This window comes from Podarcis liolepis, assembly GCF_965112155.1.
Source record: "Podarcis liolepis genome assembly, chromosome: 15".
Classification (NCBI taxonomy): Eukaryota; Metazoa; Chordata; class Lepidosauria; order Squamata; family Lacertidae; genus Podarcis; species Podarcis liolepis.
Window position 1 is genome coordinate 4,717,217 of NC_139566.1, and position 20,917 is coordinate 4,738,133.

At 48.6% G+C, this 20,917-nt stretch overlaps 2 protein-coding genes across 13 annotated transcripts in view; one reads left to right on the forward strand and one right to left on the reverse strand.

The window, feature by feature from the left end:
• Positions 1 to 2,212: 2,212 nt before the first annotated feature.
• Positions 2,213 to 13,405, reverse strand: VPS72 (vacuolar protein sorting 72 homolog). The gene is made up of 6 exons (XM_083477294.1): positions 12,254 to 13,405; positions 10,378 to 10,530; positions 9,000 to 9,111; positions 7,116 to 7,298; positions 6,121 to 6,265; positions 2,213 to 4,196 (listed from the first exon to the last, which is right to left on the reverse strand). The coding sequence occupies exons 1-6, from the start codon at positions 12,392 to 12,394 to the stop codon at positions 3,806 to 3,808; spliced, it is 1,125 nt and encodes a 374-aa protein (XP_083333420.1). The 5' UTR covers positions 12,395 to 13,405; the 3' UTR covers positions 2,213 to 3,805.
• Positions 13,406 to 16,266: 2,861 nt separating this feature from the next.
• Positions 16,267 to 20,917, forward strand: part of PIP5K1A (phosphatidylinositol-4-phosphate 5-kinase type 1 alpha) — a 44,894-nt gene continuing 40,243 nt past the window's right edge. For 3 of the 12 annotated variants that reach the window (XM_083477081.1, XM_083477079.1, XM_083477088.1), the window contains exon 1: positions 16,325 to 16,778. Coding sequence is in view for 9 of the 12 variants with exons in the window: in XM_083477079.1 (XP_083333205.1) it covers positions 16,730 to 16,778 (49 nt within the window). In the remaining 3 variants the exon portion in view is untranslated. Of the gene's footprint in view, positions 16,779 to 19,235; positions 19,360 to 20,917 lie in introns of those variants that run through there. The other 9 variants (XR_014519566.1, XM_083477087.1, XM_083477086.1 and 6 more) reach the window with 8 other exon arrangements.

The following is a 20,917-nucleotide window of genomic DNA, read 5'->3' on the forward strand; positions in this document are numbered from 1 at the left end:
CAGACTCCGTTATCAATCACTCCGCAGACCTGCCGAGCGGCCGAGACAAGACCTCCAGCGGCCACAGCTGAGAAGTGCCAAGCCGAAGGACCGGTTCAGCCGGGAAGATGCTGCTGGTGCTTCTATTTTGTTTCATTTCAAGCCTAGCCAGGCCTCCACTGCAGCTGTACTACTGCAGTGTGCTCTGTGTGGGGCTGCCCTTAGAGCTGGTTCAGAAGCTCCAGCTGGGTCAGAATGTGGAGTCCAGACTCATGATGGGGAAATCTGGCTGACAGCATGTGGCACCGCTGTTAAAACATCTGCACCACCTGCCATCTACTACCCAAGGTCCCCTCATATTAATTTTTGAAGCCCTGAACTGCTTAGGCATGGGTAGGCAAACTAAGGCCCAGTGGCCGGATCCGGCCCAATCGCCTTCTCAATCCAGCCCACAGACGGTCCGGGAATCAGTGTGTTTTTGCATGAGTAGAATGTGTGCTTTTATTTAAAATGCATCTCTGGGTTATTTGTAGGGCATAGGAATTCATTCATTTTTTCCCCAAAAATACAGTCCGGCCCCCACAAGGTCTGAGGGACAGTGGACCGGCCCCCTGCTGAAAAGGTTCGCTGACCCCTGTGCTTAGGTCTCAGGGACCGCCTGAACTCAGCTCGGTCACTGAGATCATCTGCAGGAGCGGCATTGGTGAAATGAGGCTGTTGACAAGAAACACTTTAGTGCCATTGGGCCCAGTCCTGTGGAACTCTCTGCCACTGGAGATTCAGCAGGTGCCTTCCCATTTTTAAACACCTGCTAGAAACTTTTATAACCTACCCTCTCTATGCAAGCAATTAAGAAGACATCCTTGCACAATTGTTAATTGTTGTTTGTTTTTAACTTTTTTAATGGTTTTTATTATATGGTTTTATTGCTGCAGACCGCTTTGATACATTGATATGTTTTATGACAAAGGTTTACAGATATTTAAGAAAAAATACGAGAAATTTGTGGTGCAGAAACGAGTAAAATAGTTATCATGCTACCTCACGGATTCAGCCCTCCACTTTCCAGGATCCTCAGAGTTGCCTCCCTCACCCCTTCTCTCTTTTTTTCTTTTTAGACGGTTGTGTGCAAACAGAAACAAAAGCTTAGCCTGCTGAGATAGTGAACTGGTTGGGGGAAACTCGTCTTCCCTCTGCAAAAGACTCAAATTCTCTGCTATCTGACCCAGAAAAGGAGGATGCAAAAGGAACCGCAGCCTTCTACACAACGGCTTCTGGTGAAGAATATCCCCAGCGCTCCTTGGAGATGTCATGGGCTGAACCTGAGACCTTCTGCATGCAGAGCAAATGTTCTCTCCACTGAGCTAAACCCCTTCCCCTAAATGCAAAGGAAAATCATCGTCCACATGGTTCTGAAAAAAGGGCTGTTTTTAAATAAGAAACCTGGGAAGCTTCTTCATACCTAGCCAGACGCTTGGGTCCATCCAGCTCAGCATTGCCTGCGCTGACTGGCAGCAGCTCTCCAGGGTTTTGCACCAGGAGCCTTTCCCAGCCCTACCCAGATGTGCCAGGAATCAGACCTGGAATCTTCTGCATGCCAAGCAAATGCTCGACCACCGAGGCACAGCTGCTCTGCGACTAAGGAAAAAAGCACTCTGCTCACGTTCAGAAGAATGAACGCTCCTTGCACATCCTGAAGGCTCCTTCGCTGGCTCGAATTAACCCACAGCTTTTATACCTCTGGAAGCTCCTCTGTGAGTATCGGGGAGAAGGGAATCCCCATGGCTGGTAAAGGTCACTCCGATAGGCATGAAAGGTTGGGTTTTGGCCTACGATAGGAATCGTGGTGGTACCCGGTGTGGTGTCGCCCCCTGGTGGACAATCAAAGCAGAGCAGATGAAGGCAGCCACTAGGGATTGTGGGTGGGTGGACACCTGTACCCCTCCAGAAGTGCATAGAATCAGAGTTGGAAGGGGCCACGAGGGTCATCTAGTCCAACCCCCTGCAATGCGGGAATCTTTTTTGCCCAACATGGAGCTTGAACCCACAACCCTGAGATTAAGAGTCTCATGCTCTACCGACTGAAATATCCCAGGCTTTAGTGTGACAAAGTGGCATGAGTCATAGGACCAAGCCAAGGACCAGCAAGACCTGGGTTCAAACTGGTCAGGGAGTTGCAGTTCGGCAACATCAGCCTTAAAATCGAGGAAGGCGAGAGACAAGGATGAAGACGTCACATTAAAGCCGTTTATTTTCAGAGAAATGTTCTACAGGCTGTTGAAACTGTTTAAAAAAAAATGATAGTATTTTTTCAGTTAATAAAAAAATCCACGACTTTGTCCCGCTAACAGCTCTCGTTCGCCGGCTGCAGACTCATGTTCCCACACGCCTGTGTCCTGCTCAGATGCTCAGCCTCGTTTGACCATCCAGTCAGACTTGAATCATTTTTCTTCAACCCAACAAAAATAGCTTTCCCTCCCCCAATTTGCAAAGGAAAACAACCTTCTGGCCCTCGTGGAAAGGCCTCCACAAAACCTTCCCCTCTCCTGCAGCAGGCGTGGGCCTCATTTGGTCTGGTGTCCAACTTTTGACCCACAAGGCACCAGAGTTCATACCTGACAACAGAGAAGGATACGGCTACAAAGGAAATACAGGCTGCTCCTCTGAAAGGGCTGTCTGATAGCAAGCCCCACTGCAATCGACTGCACTTACGAGTTTCCCAATGGGAACTCCCCAGCGAAGCTGAACAGGGACTTGACACCTGTGGCAACGCACTCTTTCAACGGCGGCCCCATTGGGACGCAGATCTGTTCCATAGCTTGCTGGATGCGTAACGCCCACCGTTTGGACAGGCAGCCAAAACAAATCAGCTAGGAATAGTGGGCGCTTTTCGACCTGTGAGCAGTCAATAGAAGTTTGGCATCGACCTTTGTGCCCAAAATGTGGGGCGATGGTGGTTGGTTTTTTTTAAAGGAGACATTGTGATTAAAATGCCTTGGTTGCCTGGTCTGAGAGCCTTGCCCAAATCCCATTGCCGGGTTTATCTTTTCAACCTGGGATGGGAAACCTGGGATGCTTCAGCTGTTGTTTGGACTCTCCTCTGCCCCGGTCAACCTGGCCAATGGTCAGGCTCCCTTCTGTGTGCTGTTCCTGAGGCAGAGACAATGGCAAGCTTTCAACACCTCCCAAAGACCCATCTTTTTAAGCAGGCATTTATATATGTTTATATTCGTTATTGATATTTAAAGGAATGTTTCATTGATGGCTTCTCCATTTTTTACTGATGCATTTCTTTGTATTTTTGGTTTTAAATGCTGTATATGCATTTTTTCTCTCTGAATTAACGTCCTGTGTAAGCTACTCAGGGACTTTGCATCTTAAGCTGTATATAAACATTACTGGTGGTAGTATGATAAGAACGGATCGCAAACACAGAGGCAATCAAATCAGGCATTTCAACACAAGGCCGTTGTGGTGAAAATGGAATTGGAGGTGGTTAGCAGCTGATTTGTGAATCTCGGGGAATATCTGGCTTGCCAAACACCGGAAACAAGACGGTCTCTTGCCGACAGACGTTCTGAAAATGATTACATTACTGGAAAAGGAATTATGACCAGAGATTATCTTTGTTCTAACGGTTTTTGAACAGAAGGGAGAGGAACAAAACTGGAACGTTTGAGAAACTCTTACAATGACCTTATAACCAGGCTCTGTTTCTCCCTTGAAGGCCAGTTCTTACTTCCATGCCTATTTATTTTCTCATGTTTGCTATGAACAGCCGTTTTGCGGAAACAGGACGTGGAGTCAGCAAGGAAGGTCCCATGCCCTACGTATTCGGAACGCTTTGCTTGATGATGATCTTCTGTCTGGTGGCTCGGACATTGGAGTCGGCCATGGGAGGCCCTGCCCCGAGGGCGGCCGCGGCAGCGTTGGGCAGGCCATGGGCTGTGATGTACTTCTTGTAGGCCTCGCGGATGATCTTGAAGGCCCGTATGTTGGAGTACGGGATGTCGGTGATGGGGTCGCGGTAGATGGCGGCCTTGTGGGTGACGGGGCAGACCTCCTTCACAGGCAGCTTGGGGGCCCGAGACTTCGGGAAGACGCGCTCGAAAGTCTCGTCGTCGCTGAAAGTGATGAAGGTCCGCGAACATTTGGCGGCCGAGGCGGAAGGTGCTGGTGGGGCCTCCAGGGGCGGGGGCTGCATGTCCTGGTCCAAACTGAAGCAGGTGGGAAAGGGGGTCCAGTGTTATTTGTAATTTCACAAAATTTACACACCACCTGAATATTGTTTTTGGAGGGGGGAGCCTCAAACAGCTTCACACAAAAAATTATCTACAAGCATTTAAGATGTACGAAAAGTTAAGATAAAAACCAATTCAAACTGGCACCAACTTTCTAAAGGCCTGATTAGGCTTGCCTGAAGAAAAACGTTTTTAGCAGGTGCCGAAAAGAGCACAGTGAAGGCACCTGCCTGACGTCAATAGGCAGGGAGTTCCGAAGTGTAGGTGCTGCTGCACTAAAAGATCAAGTTCTTGCAAATGCAGGATGGGTATTATGTGGCACCTGTTAGTCCTGCTCAGAGTAGCCCCACTGAAGTGAATGGACATGGTATTCAACTAAGTCCTAGTGAGGCAGGCTAGTAGTCCATTTATCTTAGTACAGTGGTGCCCCGCAAGACGAATGCCTCGCAAGACGAAAAACCCGCTAGACGAAAGGGTTTTCCGTTTTTGCATTGCTTCGCTAGACGAATTTCCCTATGGGCCTGCTTCGCAAGACGAAAAAGTCTTGCGAGTCTTGCCATTTTTTTTCGCTCCCCCCCCCTTTTTCTAAGCCGCTAATAGCCTTTTAGCCGCTAAGCCTTTAATAGCCGCTAAACCGCTAATAGCGCTAATCCGCTAATAGGGTTGCTTCGCAAGACGAAAAAACCGCTAGACGAAGAGACTCGCGGAACAGATTATTTTCGTCTTGCGAGACACCACTGTACAGTGGTACCTCTGGTTACAGACGCTTCAGGTTACAGACTCCACTAACCCAGAAATATTACCTTGGGTTAAGAACTTTGCTTCAGGATGAGAACAGAAATCGTGCTCTGGCGGCACGGCGGCAGCAGGAGGCCCCATTAGCTAAAGTGGTGCTTCAGGTTAAGAACAGTTTCAGGTTAAGAACAGACCTCCGGAACGAATTAAGTACTTAACCTGAGGTACCACTGTACTGTCTACACTGACTGGCAGCAGCAGTCCAGACAAGGGGCACTGGAGATGCCATGGACCGAACCTGGGACCTTTTGCATGGAAAGCAGATGCTCTACCACTGAGCTATAGCCCTTCCACTTAAAGTGTAGTAAGATTCTAGTCCTCATTGCTCCGAATGAAGGGCTGGTTTTAAATAGGAACCTAGGAAGCTGTTTCATACCCAGCCAGACCCTTGGTCCACCTAGAACCATGTTGTTTACACTGACTGGCAGAAGCTCTTGGAGGTCTCAGAGAATAGTATTTTCCATCCCTACCTGGTGATGCCAGAGATTGGACCTGGGACCTTCTGAATGCAAAGCAGACGCTCCAATTCTGAGCTAGAGCCCTTCCCTTAAATGCTTGAAGGGAAGGTATATGATCTCCCATTCTACCAGTTGTGGTCGCCCAGCGAGAAGGAAAAGAAAATTTGCACATGCTCAGAGGCACAGTAGTATTCCAGGCTTCAGTGGTGAAGGTAGATAATGGGTAGAGAGGCCCGACTGAAAATAGTAATAATCGAGCCTCTCTGTCCGTACGCTAGTTTAAGCAATGCATACCCGCTATAAAATTTAGAGTGTGTTCTTAGTTTGCGACTTGCAGAAATGCAGGTCTCTAAAGGACTGGACGTACAATTGGCCTGGATATAGAAATGGACCCAAGGCTGTGAATAACCACTCGCCTAGTCACTTTTGGTGAGTGGAATCCCCACCAGGCGACCAGGCAGTTTCTGTGCACTAGGAGACAAAGTGGGCTCTCTCATTTTCTTTTTTAGGCCGACAACGCTCCCAGATTCAAAATATGCCTGGAAAGGCAAGCCACGCCTGACAAAATTCTTAAGGACTAGGAACTTGGGCCTACTGCTTCACACATCCAGCTTGCTCCATCCCAGGGGCAAGCCGAAAACCCTTACCCCTCAACGTCCACATTCTCTTCCTTGAAGCCGAGGTCGGACACGAGGGGCATGGTCCCCGAGTAGTAGCGGATGGTGGGCCCCACACATTTCCTCTTCTTCTGCACCTGTCTCTTCTTGTCTGCTTCCAAGCGCTCGTACGTCTCTGCACAGAGGAAAGGAAGCGAAACTCCTGACAACCCCAAACTTTTGACATAAGGCGCATCCGTTCCTGGATAATTCTTATGGACTAGTAACTTTGCCGGACGCGGGTGTCGCTGTGGGTAAAACCTCAGTGCCTAGGACTTGCCGATTGCATGGTCGGCGGTTCGAATCCCCGCGGCGGGGTGCGCTCCCGTCGTTTGGTCCCAGCGCCTGCTAACCTAGCAGTTCGAAAGCACCCCTAAGTGCAAGTAGATAAATAGGTACCGCTCTGGCAGGAAGGTAAACGGCGTTCCGTGTGCTGCGCTGGCTCGCCAGATGCAGCTTGTCACGCTGGCCACGTGACCCGGAAGTGTCTGCGGACAGCGCTGGCTGCCGTCCTCTAGAGTGAGATGAGCGCACAACCCTAGAGTCTGGCAAGACTGGCCCGTACGGGCAGGGGTACCTTTACCTTTACCTTAGTAACTTTGCTAGGGGGCGCGGGGGGCGCTGTGGGCTAGCCTAGGGCTTGCCAATCAGAAGGTCGGCAGTTCGAATCCCCGCGACGGGGTGAGCTCCCGTTGCTCGGTCCCTGCTCCTGCCAACCTAGCAGTTCGAAAGCACATCAAAGTGCAAGTAGATAAATAGGTACCGCTCCGGCGGGAAGGTAAACGGTGTTTTCGTGCGCTGCTCTGGTTCGCCAGAAGCGGCTTAGTCATGCTGGCCACATGACCCGGAAGCCGTACGCCGGCTCCCTTGGCCAATAAAGTGAGATGAGCGCCACAACCCCAGAGTCGACCACGACTGGACCTAATGGTCAGGGGTCCCTTTACCTTTACTTTAGTAACTTTGCTATACCGCAGGACCTGACTCACCCAAAGAGCGCAGGTTGAGCTCCTCTGTGATCTTGGCCTCTTCCAGCAACTCCTCCTGGGTCAGGGGCCGGTCGTAGCTGGGGCCTGCCCCCTTTTTGCGTTTCGACTGCACCTGGCGCTCCTGCAGGCGTAGGAAGGTCTGCCGCGTGTGTTCGGTCGTCGACTGGCGCATGTGTTTGCGGCCTGAGCAGGCAAGGGTTAGGAGGAAGGAGTTTGAAACAAGAAGAGGGAGAGCAGAGCATTTCAAATTGGGACTTTCAAGCACGGCCCTCCAGGCCTTTCTAACTGGCCCTTGGGCCTCTCCACAAGCCACACCTCCACTCCCCAAGCCACCCCACTTCTCCCTAGGTCTAACACCTCACAGGCCCTGATTCACTCCCTTCTGGAGTGTTTCTGCCTGGTAGGAAGGCAACTATAAATCACTTAGGGATGCCTCCTAGGAAGCGATCCATAACTAAAATAATCAAGAATGACAGCATGCCTTTGAACAGCGATAAGGCCTTGCCTGAATGGAAAGGTGTGGAAGTGGATATGGAGAAAAGTTTGTCTGCCTCTCTCGTAACACGAGAATTCGTGGAGATCCAATGAAGCTGGAAGATTCAGGGCAAATAAAAGGATCTGATTTCTTTCCGCAGGGCCTGTAAGACAGAGTTGTTCCGCCTGGCCTTCGGCTTGGAATCAATTTGATTCCCCTCCCCCTTCTTTTTTCCTTTCTCCTCCTGTGACGGAACTCTTATTTGGGGACTTCCCTGGCTTTTTTCTGCCCCATGTAGGACCAGTCTGGATAGTTAGCCTTGGTGAAGACTTGACGTTTTCATCCCAAAAAAAAACTTTTTGATTTCAGTTTCCATTGAAATGAGGCTGTATTTTAATGTTTTAATGTTGTATTTTAATCTTGTTTTTGAGTTGTACAGTGGTGCCTCGCAAGATGAAATTAATCCATCCCGCGAGTCTCTTCGTCTAGCGGTTTTTTCATCTTGCGAAGCAACCCTATTAGCGGCTTAGCGGATTAGCGCTATTAGCGGTTTAGCGGCTATTAAAGCCTTAGCGGCTATTAAAGGATTAGCGGATTAGCGGCTAAAAGGCTATTAGCGGCTTAGAAAAAGGGGGGGAAGCGGAAAAAAATCGGAACACTTGCAAGACATTTTCATCTTGCAAAGCAACCCCATAGGGAAAATCGTCTTGCGAAGCAGCTCAAAAATGGAAAACCCTTTCGTCTAGCGGGTTTTCTGTCTTGCGAGGCATTCGTCTTGCGGGGCACCACTGTATTTCAATCAATTTGTTTCTATATCGGGTGTTAGCCACCCTGAGCCCAGTCTAGGCTGGGGAGGGTGGGGTATAAATAAAATTTATTATTTATTATTATTCAGGCAGTACACAGTTAAACTACAGAACTCGCTCTGGCAAGTAGCAACAGGGATCACCAACTTGGGAGGGCTTCAAAAAAGGATTGGACAAATTCATGGTGACAGCAATGGCTACTAGCCATGAGGGCTCTGCTGTGCCTCCACTGTCAGAGGTGTTTCTGAAGACTAGCTGCTTGAAACTGTAGGAGGGACAAGTGCTATTGTGCTCAGATGCTGCTTGTGGGCTTCCCATTGGCCTGATCCAGATGCCTGGCTGCTCTTACATTCGTGTGTGTGTGTGCGCGCGCATAGAAATCACTGATTTTTGTGTAGCTGTGATGTGGCCTTCCGTGCAAAGGTTGAGCATCACCTTCTTCGCTCTACCACTCTTCTTCTGGCCCTGCCCAGCACTGGCATGCAGCCCCTGGAAAGTCGCCTATGAAAGGATATGGCCTTCAGGCTGAGAAAGCATCCTCATCTCTGGTTTAAAAGGAATCCGAGACTTTTTAATTAATGCACACTCAAAATGGGCACTTACTGTCTCCAAGGTCATCCTGGAGCTCGGCTGGGGCCAGCCTTTCCTCTCTCACTTTCTGGGAGCTGCTTACGGGCGCGTCTGCCTTCTTGGGCCTCAGGCTCTTGATGGGTTCCTACGGAGGATTCAAACGACAGAAATTAGGAAGGGCGGTTTATAGATGTGATTCATCAGGAGAACAAAAAGCCACCAGGTGTTTAAAAAGCATGGAAGGTCAGAGCTTACAATTTCTTGACTTTGCGGAAACCTAAAATAACTAGAGAGCACCCTACAATTAGAGTCATGGGCCTCTACTAAAATGGCTTCAAACAAAAGAAACCAAGTTTAAGATGCATTTATTTAGAGCATTCCCCACCCCCAACTCTTCAACCAACAAAATATCCCAGAGCAACTTATGTACAATCAATCAAAAACAAGACAGTCTCTTCTAGATTCATGGTCTAAGAAAGCAGGACACAAAAGGAAAGACCTGCCAAGGAAAATGAAGAGCATATTTATGTATGCGACAACGGCAACAAGAGTTTTAATAGTACAAGGATGGAAGAATGAAGAAACCCCGACAAAAGAACAGTGGCAAGAAAAACTGATGAACTATGCGGAACCGGCAAAATTGATGCACAAACTGCACAACAAGGATGACTGTGACTTCAGAGAAGAATGGGACCTTTTACAAAGTATTTAAAGAAACAACAAAATGAATTGGACTCCCTGGCAGGTTTTGAATAAGCATACACAAATTTATTTGTTAATATAATAGATGGATAACTTAGAGATTTTTACATTTTTTATAATATGCAGAGAACAAAATGTGCTAATCAGAAAGAGGAACTGAGGGAAGTTGTAGAGGGGAGGGGGGTATGCAGGGGTGGGAGGGGGGAAACATAATTGCTGGAATAATTTGTTATGTGAAAACAGTCAATAAAATTTCAAGGTAAAAAGGAAGGGGGAGGTAAGAGGAAAAGAAAATTCAGGTCCTTAAAAAGCTAAATGGTAGTTCTTAAAATGACTTCCCACAGGGGCTCCTCGCAGGTGCTGCCCACTCTCCTCAAACCCCAGGAAGATTGCCAACTCCACCCCACCCCACGGATAATCCCACGATCCGCAGGGGACAGGAATATTGCCTCTTGCACACAAACACTTCCCACTTTCTTCTTCCGCACTCCCAGCAGTCTCCATTGCAGCAGTGGGGGCAGTTTCAATGCAGCCGGGCAAATGCTCCGCTCCGCTTTGCTTGCCTCTCAGTGGAGACACAAGAGCAGATCAGACACTGCTGCAGTTGGCGCTCAGCATTCCCACCAGCCCTGCTCTCTCCCATTAACGGATTTGGCATTTCAGGAGGGCATCCGTGTGCCCGGCTCTGCCCATCTCCTGTTACACATACCTTGTAGGCTTTGGTGACAACCCTCCGCTTCCTCTTGGGCTCGTTGTCATCCTGATCGCTGCTGGGCTCATCTCCCTCGTCAATATCAAAGTCGGAATCGACTTCGTCATCACTGTCCGACTGGTCGCCTTTGTACTCATCGTCACCAGATTCCTGCAGGGCAGCCGAGAGAAGATGGTTGGGTGAGGAGAGCTCTCTTTCTGAACAGCAATGGCAAGAGACTCAATTTGCCATGCCCTGTCGCCCCAGCCAACCCCAGCAGATCTTTGCCCACCCTGAGCCACACCTTGTACAGTGGTGCCTCGCAAGACGAAAATAATTCGTTCCGCGAGTCTTTTCGTCTTGCGATGTTTTTCGTCTTGCGAAGCACGGTCCGTCGCAACTGCGCCTCTTCAAGCGGCTTTTTAAAAAAAAGGGCAAGACGTTTTCGTCTTGCGAAGCAAGCCCATAGGGAAATTCGTCTAGCGAAGCAACGCAAAACCGAAAAACCCTTTCGTCTAGCGAGTTTTTCGTCTTGCGAGGCATTCGTCTTGCGGGGCACCACTGTATATCCTTGCTCCACCACTCTGGCTTCTGAGTCATATCTCTGCAAAAAAAAAACAACCACAGCCAGCCAGCCAGCATGGTGTAGAGATTTGGCGCTTAGTCTGAATTCTCAGCCTAAACCTTGCAGGGAGGTTTTGAAGCTAAAAATAGGGGTGAGGTGGGGGTATCACATATACCCCCCTAGGTTCTCTGGGAGAGAGGATGACTAAAAAAGGAGAAAATGGGACAGGACATACAAAGTCAGTGTGGTTAAAGTGTCATACTAGGACAGGGGTCTGCAACCCGCGGCTCCGGAGCCACATGTGGCTCTTTTACACCTTTGCCGTGGCTCCGGGGCAGATACTAGCGAGGGGAGGAGGCGCATTGTGCGCCCCGACACTCCCCACTGTGGCAGACGCTGTAATGGCTGTGACGTCGCATGGGGGCGGTGCGTGCGTTAGTCACGCACCATCCCGACGTCACCTTCCCGCCCGCTGTCAGATCGAGGCTCCGGAGATATATTTATTTATATTTTTTTTTTATAATAATTTTTATTACATTTTTTCCAGTTACACATATATTTCCAGTTACAGATATATTTATTTTAAATGTCGCAATGGTTTTGCGGCTCCCAGTTTTTTTTTCTTCGGAAACGGGTCCAAGTGGCTCTTTTTGTCTTAAAGGTTGCAGACCCCTGTACTAGGACCTAGGTGACCAGGGTTCAAATCCCCACTCAAGCCATGAAGCTGACTGGGTGACTGCCTAGCCTACTTCACAGGGTCGTTGTGGGAATTAAATGAGGGGGAAGAATTATGTAGGCTACCTGAAGGCTCCCTAGCTGTCAACGTTTCCCTTTTTTTAAGGGAAATTCCCTTATTCCAAATAGGATTCCTCGCAAGAAAAGGGAAAAGTTGACAGCTATGCCTTGAGCTCCTGGCAGAAGGAAGGTAGGATATAAATGAGATACTTCCCTCTCTCTACCAAAATGACTTATTCAGCCACCATCACTAAGAGAAACCACCCTCTCCAGGAGCAGTCTACCACCAAGCGACCTGTTGCAGAAAAGAAGATGCAGGTAGAATTGCTTATGGGCTCCCCAAGTGCAGCCTCCTTTGGAAAGAAAGTGCTGGACCTTCTTGGTTCAAAGTTTCCAGAAATTAATATTTATATTATGCGTATTGCACACACTACAAACTAAACTGGACCTATGCTTCTGTGGCCCCGCCCATCCCGCCTTCCTTCCAGCCAATCACAAGCAAGCGCCGCCTCGGCCATGAGCTCGGGGTCCCGCCCCCTCCTGGACCTACCCCGCCCCCTGCCGCTGCCCATCAACCCAAGTCCCGCCCCCTACCTCCGTGAAGCCCCCGTACGTCGTCTTATAAAACTCGTCCTCTTCCTCCGCTTCGAGCAGCCCCGAGAGCCGGTTCCCTGCCGTCCGCCGCGGCGCTCGGCCTCCAGCCAGGCCCGTCGAAGCGGACGCCGCCGCCGCCATTTTTAGTCTTTCCCCGGGGAGAGAGCGGAGTGGCGATCGATGCCGTCGGCTCGCGACCACGCGCCCTGCGTTGCGGGGCTATTCGCAACGCCTCCGCTTGAATGACTGGAGGGATGAGTCATCGAGCGCCGAGCTAACGGCGATGGTGGGTAGACACGATTAGTTGAGTGTCGACGCAGAGATTGGAAAGGGAATGGGGGAATCGAACGTCGAGAAAGTCGATGGGTGAGAAACAAGCCTAAGGATTCAGCATCTTTCCAACAAGACGCTTCCGGGGAGGATCTGAAAGCTGGGTGTTCATAAGACACCCTCCTTTTATTAATGCCCTTGCAGAAACTAGAAATTCACTTAGCAATCATGCTCCGATAGGCCTATTTTTCATGCATTTGCTTAATCCCCTGCCCTTTGCAGAGTGGTAACTATGTAGGTAAAGGGTAAAGGGACCCCTGACCATTAGTTCCAGTCATGGCCGACTCTGGGGTTGCAGCGCTCATCTCGCTTTACTGGCCGAGGGAGCCGGCGTACAGCTTCCAGGTCATGTGGCCAGCATGACTAAGCCCCTTCTGGCGAACCAGAGCAGCGCACAGAAACGCCATTTACCTTCCCACCGGAGCGGTACCTATTTATCTACTTGCACTTTGGCGTGCTTTCGAACTGCTAGGTTGGCAGGAGCAGGGACCGAGCAACGGGAGCTCACCCCGTCACGGGGATTCGAACCGCTGACCTTCTGATTGGCAAGTCCTAGGCTCTGTGGTTTAACCCACAGCGCCACCCGCGTCCCTAAGTATATAGATGGTGCTGTGTAAATAATAGCGAGGAGAGTAGCAAGAATAAAACTTGCTTGGTTGACTAAAGGCGACTTCCATTCAGCATTCTGTCTCCAAAAGCAAGCAGAGACGATGCGTTCATATAGCCTGCAAAGCAGCACCACTCCAAAGTGCACTACTTTTGCATTTGAAAGTTTCATCTACCTCTCTTTTTTACCAATTAATTTTTATTGCTCTTCAAAAATTGTAACGAATTTAACATCAAATTTAATAAAAAAATTAAAAGTTTCATCTGCCTCTTGTGGCTAGTATCTGCAGGTGGACTCTTCCAAGAATGCCAGCTCTGCTCTGCTGAATGAAGGCTAACCCACCACCCCACCCCCAACACTGGTGAAATGGATTCCTCCAGGAAGCCCACAAGTCCTGCAATTTGCCCTCTCCCTCCACCCACAACTGATATCCAGAGGTTGGCTGGCTCTTTGAATGGAGGTTCCATTCCACTGGTGACTTCATTCTCAGGGCTGAAGAACCATCTTAGCTTTTCATGTATTGGTACATAGAATCGTAACAGTGGAAAACTGGACCATCTTGTCCAATCATCATCAATCGTAACAGTGGAAAACTGGACCATCTTGTCCAATCATCATCATTCTAATCCAACCCCCTGCATGTTACTTATGGTACTGTGGAACCACTGTTGAAAGTCTGCGAATTAGATAATAGGCTTTTTTCAATTGGAATTTATTTCTGGCACCACGCAGGTGAGTGCCATTGCCATTCTAAGAGAATGAGGGAGGTGTTCATATTGAGTTCCAGGACTGGATATAGGCAATATAATTCAGATTCAAGACTGGAACAAAATAGGGGCCACTCATCCATTAAAATCAGTTTCTAGTTCTGTTTGTGAAATTTCACAGAAGTTACTTCATAGATGGTATCACACACTGCAAGAAGTGAAGTTACCAGGCAGAGAGCTTTCTCGGTAGTGGTGCCTGCCCTGTGGAACACCCTCCCTTCAGATGTCAAGGAAATAAACAACTATCTGACTTTTAGAAGGCATCTGAAGGCAGCCCTGTTTAGGGAAGTTTAAGGACTGATGTTTTAATAAAGTTTTTAGATACGTTGTAACTGGGGAGTGGCTGGGGAAACCCGGCCAGATTGGCAGGGTATAAATAATAAAATTATAATTATTAGTCAAATTATCACACGTTTTCAACATTGTCACCACTTTGTTGGTGAAGTCATGATCAATGTGGCATGTGCTTTCATTTATGGTAGACTATTTTACTTGAAAAGTTTCAGGATTTGGTTTATAATGAAATGTGTGGCATGGTGGCTTACCACTGGAGGTAAGTAAGAACTTCAAAATGTGCTTTGATGGGATCACTGAAACTTCCTCAGTATAAGATTACCGGTGATCTGTTGAGTTGTAAGGGGGCTATGGAGCCTAATTATGCAGCAAAGGTCAGAGAGTTTGAATTAAGCTTCCATTCAGGTCCATTTATGTCACTCCCCCGAGTTTATTGGTTTTTATATGTATATGTGATTCCAGGGCCTAAAAATGTGATGATGAGCAGGGAGCCTCTGGAGTTTCCCTGCTGAGCTTTCCTCCTCCTCTGGGAAGCTGGCCAAGATTTTATCTGATGTGATCTGAGCTAGCTGCCTAATGAAACTGAGCACAGCGACCTCCACTTTGTCGTTTAAGCTGCTGGTTTGGCCTTTGGATTGTTAGCCTCTTAACACCGTCTGAAATCGAAAAGGGAACCAAGCTTGCCTAAGTGATGCAAGACTTCCTGGTAAGGGTTTTCTCTCTCTTCCAGTTCCTGTTCAGAATTGTGCCTGGAGCAAAACAGGAATCTGTGCCTTCCACCGAAGAGCACCTCCTTTAAATAGATTTTGTTGTATTATTTTACTGCTGTTAGCTGCTCTGAGCCCGGCTTCAGATATAAATAAAATATTATTATTATTTTGAAAAGATTGCACAACTCAACAGAGTTAGGTCCATTTTATACAGGTGTGGTGTGAACCATTTGCAGGCCAAGGGCCACATTCTGTCAGAGGCAGCCTTTTGGGGGCCACCTGTCAATAGTGGGCAGGGCCAGAGGGGAAAGTAGGTGGAGCTAAAGATATGAGACTTTTATATAGTAAGCTACAATACAGCCACATAGAAGTCAGAATTTTCCACATACACACCCGCATACTTCTTTCAACCTGTTTGTTAAACTTCAGGTAAAACTCATCAGGGTAGAAGGAAATGGTATGGAGATATTGCTTTTTCTTGCAAAGGCTTGGGGTACAAGGCCAATTGTAAAACGGAGTGGTTTGATTTCATTAGGTGATTTTGGACTGTAAAATATCTGCCAAAGCATTGCTCTGATCTCTGGACAGCAACAGAAGGAATGGCTTTCGGATAATCTCTCTGTGCTGCTTTTAAAAAAGGGGAGAGGGCGATAATCCTTACTAATCGAGATAAAAGCAAATGCATTCTGCAGCTGAGGGGCAGTGAAGAGATATTGCATGCTTGTTCCAAAGTGAAGAGTAGTTAGATCTGGATTCCCCAGCGCCCTCTGTCACCACTAACTAAAATGGTGTTAAATAATGCTGGAGACCCAATGCGTAATGCTAATTTGCCGTGATGCTAGTGCTATTTTTTATTCACATTGCTAATGTTATTTATTTTATTGCATTTCTATCTCATCCTGACACTGGCTATGATGTGATGCCACTGGTGAGATTACATAAAGCTCTTTTGCCAGGATGCAAAAGCTAATTTTGATACAGTGGAGGGGGTTGTTATCTTTATTAGAGTTTCTGATGCTATTTTTAATAATAAATGAATAATAATAATAATAATATGTGGTGCCACATCTGATCAGGTCATCTCACTGCACAGATTGAACAAGGCCGCGTTGCCATGGCAACGGTGTGACTGCATCAGGTAGCATCCCTCAGGGGCCCGGGGTAGCGCAGCCTGGCGTTGCTATGGCAACGTCAACTAGGCCAGCGCTCGTTGAGATGCCGTGGAGCCCCGCCCACTTCCACGCGACGCATGGCCGCCTTCTCCGGAGCCTCGGCCGCCCACTTCCCTCTTGGCGCATGCGCAGTACCGGTCCCCTTACCCGCGGTCCGTTATAAACAAGGCAGAGCTTCCCGCCCCCCCCATCTCGCCCAGCCGCCGCTCTGACGCTCCACCCTCCCCTTTTACGTGCATTGGTTTGCCCCGGCGCCGTTTGGGCGGGTCCACGAGAGGAAGCGGGGGTTGCGGACGTGAAAAATCGGAGACGGGTCGGGGGAGGAGGCGTGGCAACCCCTCGGAGCGCCCGGGTGGTGCGGCCCGCAGTCGCGGCTCGAAGCGAGGCGGGCGAGACCAAGTGAAGAGGCCGGGGGGTGGTGGTGAGGATGATGATGGTGATGAAGAGCGGTGTGGAGAAAGCAACAAGAAAAAGAGGATTCCAGCCGTGAGGCAAAGCGAGGCGGCGAAAAAAATACTATTTTTTTTTAAATTGATAATAATACGGAATAATTTTTTTTAAAGAAAAGGAGGCGGAAAGGAGGGTGAAGCGGTAAAATGGCGTCGGCCGGGCCCGAGCCTGGGGGGAGCAGCGGCGTTTCCTCAGGTGAGGGGCGAGGTTGTGACTCCCTTTTCTGTGGCGAGGAGGGGGGGTGTTAAATCTCGGAGAGGAGCGTTGGTTGGGGGGGGGAATTCCCTCTCTGTGGGGGGGAGGGGGGATATTTGGGGAGGGGGTCTTAAAATGTGTTCCTCTGAGACCCCCGTGTGAGTAAGGGGGCTGCATGGAGGGGGGGAATAGAAAGATTGGGGCGGGGGGGGCCTTTGCATCTTTATGTGGGGTAAATGAACCCCACACAGGTGTCTGGGCGGGGGGGGGAGCTGTTTTATTGAAGGGTCTCAGCTCCCCCAATTTACAGGAGGAGGAGGAGGAGGAGGAGAAAGAGACCGGCTCCCCCTGTGAGTGGGGGACAGTTTAGGGGGGAGGTGAATGAGACCCCCACTCACAGTGGGGTGTCAGTCTCTCCCACCCCTTGTAGATTTGGGACACCGAATCCTCCACCCCACAATAGGAAATCTACAGCTTTCTTCTCCCCCCCCCCAGCACTCAGTGGGGAATATTTGGAAGAGGGGTACATTGTGGGCTGCTTATGGGAAGGGGTTTTGGGGGGTGAAAAGTGACTTCTGCCCCTCCTGGGGGGGGCAAATTAGAGGAAATGGGGGGGGGAGAAGGGGCAAGACAGCTGGCAGGTCTTATGTTGCTTGCGAGGGAATATATGGGGTGGGTTATGGGACTCCCTCCAAAGAGGGAGGCAGGAAGGTGGTTGTGGGTTTTATTTGGGGAGGGGGCTTCAGGTTAGGGGTGAAAAGGGTGATGGGTTTGGGGAGCCTTTATTTGGGGAGCGATCAGTGTGTGGGGTGTGGAAGGGCCTTTTTCTTATTTCTCAGCAGGGGGAGTGCTGTAGTTGGCCTTGAATGTGGGGTGTATGGGAAGGCTCCAGAGAGTTGTGGGGGGATGTATTCCACCACCCCATGGCAGATTCCATTAATTGAAAAGATACCTTCCTGCTTGTAAGTAGCACTGAGAAGGCAGAGTTCAACAACAATTTGTTTAAAACTGCAACCATATACTAAAATGGCAGATTTCAGAGAATAGGAGGTTTGGGTATAATCTTGCTGTTAAATAAAATTTAAATAAAGATGGAAGGTTAGAGATGGCAGAGTCCCTAGGATTGGCGGGTGTGTATAGGGTGATATAATGAACCAGACCCTTTCTGCTGAGCAATGAGGAGGCAGTGAATCCCCTTCTTTGGGGTGGAGCGTCCTGGGGGTCGTGTTGCATTGATGAATGAAGTGCCTCCTTCAGTGTGGGGCTCATTGCCTGAGAAAGGGGCTGTCATGGTGGTCCTTGATCTTCCAGTAACTGGGGGTGATTGCTGGGTTTTGGAGAGGGATCTCCCAAACGGGCGCAGTGGGAGCCTGACACTGAGCATATGGTGAGTGAGTGGTTGCACCTCTTGGCATAAGGAGAGAGGATTCTGGGAATGAACATATTTTTGTGTGGGATGTGGGGTCGCTTAAGGAAACAAGTCCCTGCTTTGGTGGGGGTGTTCAGGAGGGGCCATCCCCCTTTCCTGAAGGAAAGGAGTGGGACCTTCCTTATGGTGGATGTGGAGACTGTGGTATAACTTGTGTTGTAGGCAGTTCTCTGGGCAGTAGATCCCAAGGAACGGCCCTCGTGGAGAAGCAAGTGATTGGTGGTTTGAGGTTGCGGGTTGAGTCCTCAAAGTTCCTTCTGTGTATGAATGACTTTCTGTTTTCCTTTTCAGTTTAGCAAAAGCGTTATGGGGTAGCACTGTCACTCATTGGTAGGGCACCTTCTCTGCATATAGAAGGGTCCATGTTTGATCCCATCAGTCCCTGCTGGAAAGCCTGGAGATCTACCAGTTAGCATAGACAGTACTGAACTAGACAGACCCAAGCTTCTGACTATCTGTCTTAAGGGAGCATTATAGGTTCCTAGTGTTTGAGGGTGGGGAAGGTTAATGCGAGCAGGGGACACAGGGAGGTCCTTGGGGCAGTGACTTCCAGTCTATTCCCCCTAGGGGGCTTGTGTGGACACTGGGCACTCTCTAAAGGAAGGAGCTGGCTGACTGGCTTGCGGTCTGAGCTCATGCATGTGTTTGTTTTTTTCTGGAGTTGGAGGAGTATTATTTGCAGGTCAGGAGGAGTTGAGACCCTTTTGTGGGTGGTGGGAGGCGGACAAAAGCAGAATGGGAAGTGATGGGGCTCCTTCTGTGGGAATGATTGGAGCAGGGTCCAGCCCACTTCCTGAATTATGGTGAGGGGTTTTTGCTGTTGCAGTCCCGGGGTCAGTGGGAGCATGTGCATAAGTCATCCTTTCCCTTGATGTCATTAAATGAAGGGGAGGTGTGATCTGTCTTTTCGGAAGAAGGGTGGTGTAGTTGGTTGCCACAGAGTTGTGGGCAGGCTTCAGAGGCTGGGTTGCTGGACTCCTCTGGGTGGGAGTCCACCGGTCCTGAGGGAAGCTTCTTACCTTTCTTCTCCTATCAGAGAGCAGCAGGCTGCAGGGCTGAAGTGTACATCTTGGAGGGGCATGGATGAGATAACTGAAAAGGGAGATTTCTTAACCTTTGACCATCAATCACCTTATTGGACTTCAGGGGATGGTATGTTTCCCTCTTTGTATTCCATGCTTTAGGAAGGAATGAGACCTTGAATTCCCCTGAGTGATTATAGGGTGTAGATTTTATTAACATTTATATTCGCAAGAATAAGATTTTTTTTATTTTTAAACAACACTATGACATATAGAAGGCAGCAGTTTAAACCTGCAGTGTAAAAACTTTGTAAGTCAGAAAGCCTGGATATATATATAGAGAGAGTGTGGATTTAATATTTATATCCACAAGAATAATTTTTTTTTTTTATTTTTAGACAACAGTATGACATATAGAAAGAAGGCAGCAGTTTAAACCTGCAGTGTGAAAACTGTAAGTCAGAAAGCCTGGAGATAGAAGATAGATATGTCCTTCCAAACAGGACACTTTCAGACAGTAAAGAAGTTCATTTTTTCTCTCTGTCCCCACCCGCTTTCAAATGCATCTTTCCCCTACCCCATAGCAGCTGATTTCCTGGGAGCTGCTCTGAAGAGCTGGTTTGAAAAGTCTTGATTTTGTTACAATTTCTCTCTAGCTCATTCTCACACATCGTCTGGAGTCAAAGTTCTCAAGGGATGAGCAGATAATATGGTGGTAGGCCTTTGAAATGTACCACTTCAGGGCTACATCAGGCCTTCCAACACCACTCACAGCTCCTGGTGTGTTTCTTTGTTGGGTAAGATTTTTGGCAAGTGAGACTTGTCAAACAGGCCAGGGAAAGTTGTGCAGCCATCTTCTTTTATTTTTGTAGCACCAGTGCCACAAAGTTATTCTTGCTGGTCTTCTGTCAAGGGGGCTGATCAGTCCCTACACCTGTTGATTTTCAGTGCTTGGGGTCATCTTCTGAGCCCAACCCTTCTTGGTATGGCATACTAAGTAGAGCCTTTTTGGTGCTGGCTCCAGAGCAGTGGAACATCCTGCCATAAGACACTCTCCTAGCTCACATTTTGCAGGCAGCTGAAACTTGCCACTTTCTGATAGGTTTCCTTTTTCATCAGGCACTTTCTTCTGCTATTGTTCAAGTCTCATATTTTTAATTTCACCTTAATTTTGAATCTGCTCTTTCTCCCTCTCCTCCAGATGTGCTTTCAATCTCTGTTTGCTGCCTCAAGTGTTTTTTGTTTTTGTTTTAGAAAGGCAGGATGAACATGCTCAAAATGAATCAGCTGTTCAGTTTTTGGCCCCTTGGGTACAACCCTCATGGTGTCCTTTTGGTATCCTGCCCACATAGAATCCAAGGGCTGTTTCTTTGCCTATCTCTGGCTTTATAGATAAAAGTTAAAATTTGTCTGGTCTGCCCTTCTCTCTCCATTCTGCCCACTTACCAGTAAAAGCCACTCTTTGGGGATTGTCTGTGTCTAGATGTTGGGAGGGGGAGGGGGAGGATAGAGAACACCCACCAGGGCTGGACAGCCCTTTCCTTTCACTTTGAAATAGGTCATGTGCCAAAAATAACCAATTGCAATGTGTCTGTCTGTAGACGGCACTCTTAATTCAGTAAATGATATAATTCAAGCTTTCTGCAGCTCTGGACCACTGACCCCTCCACATGTTTACTTGGAAATAT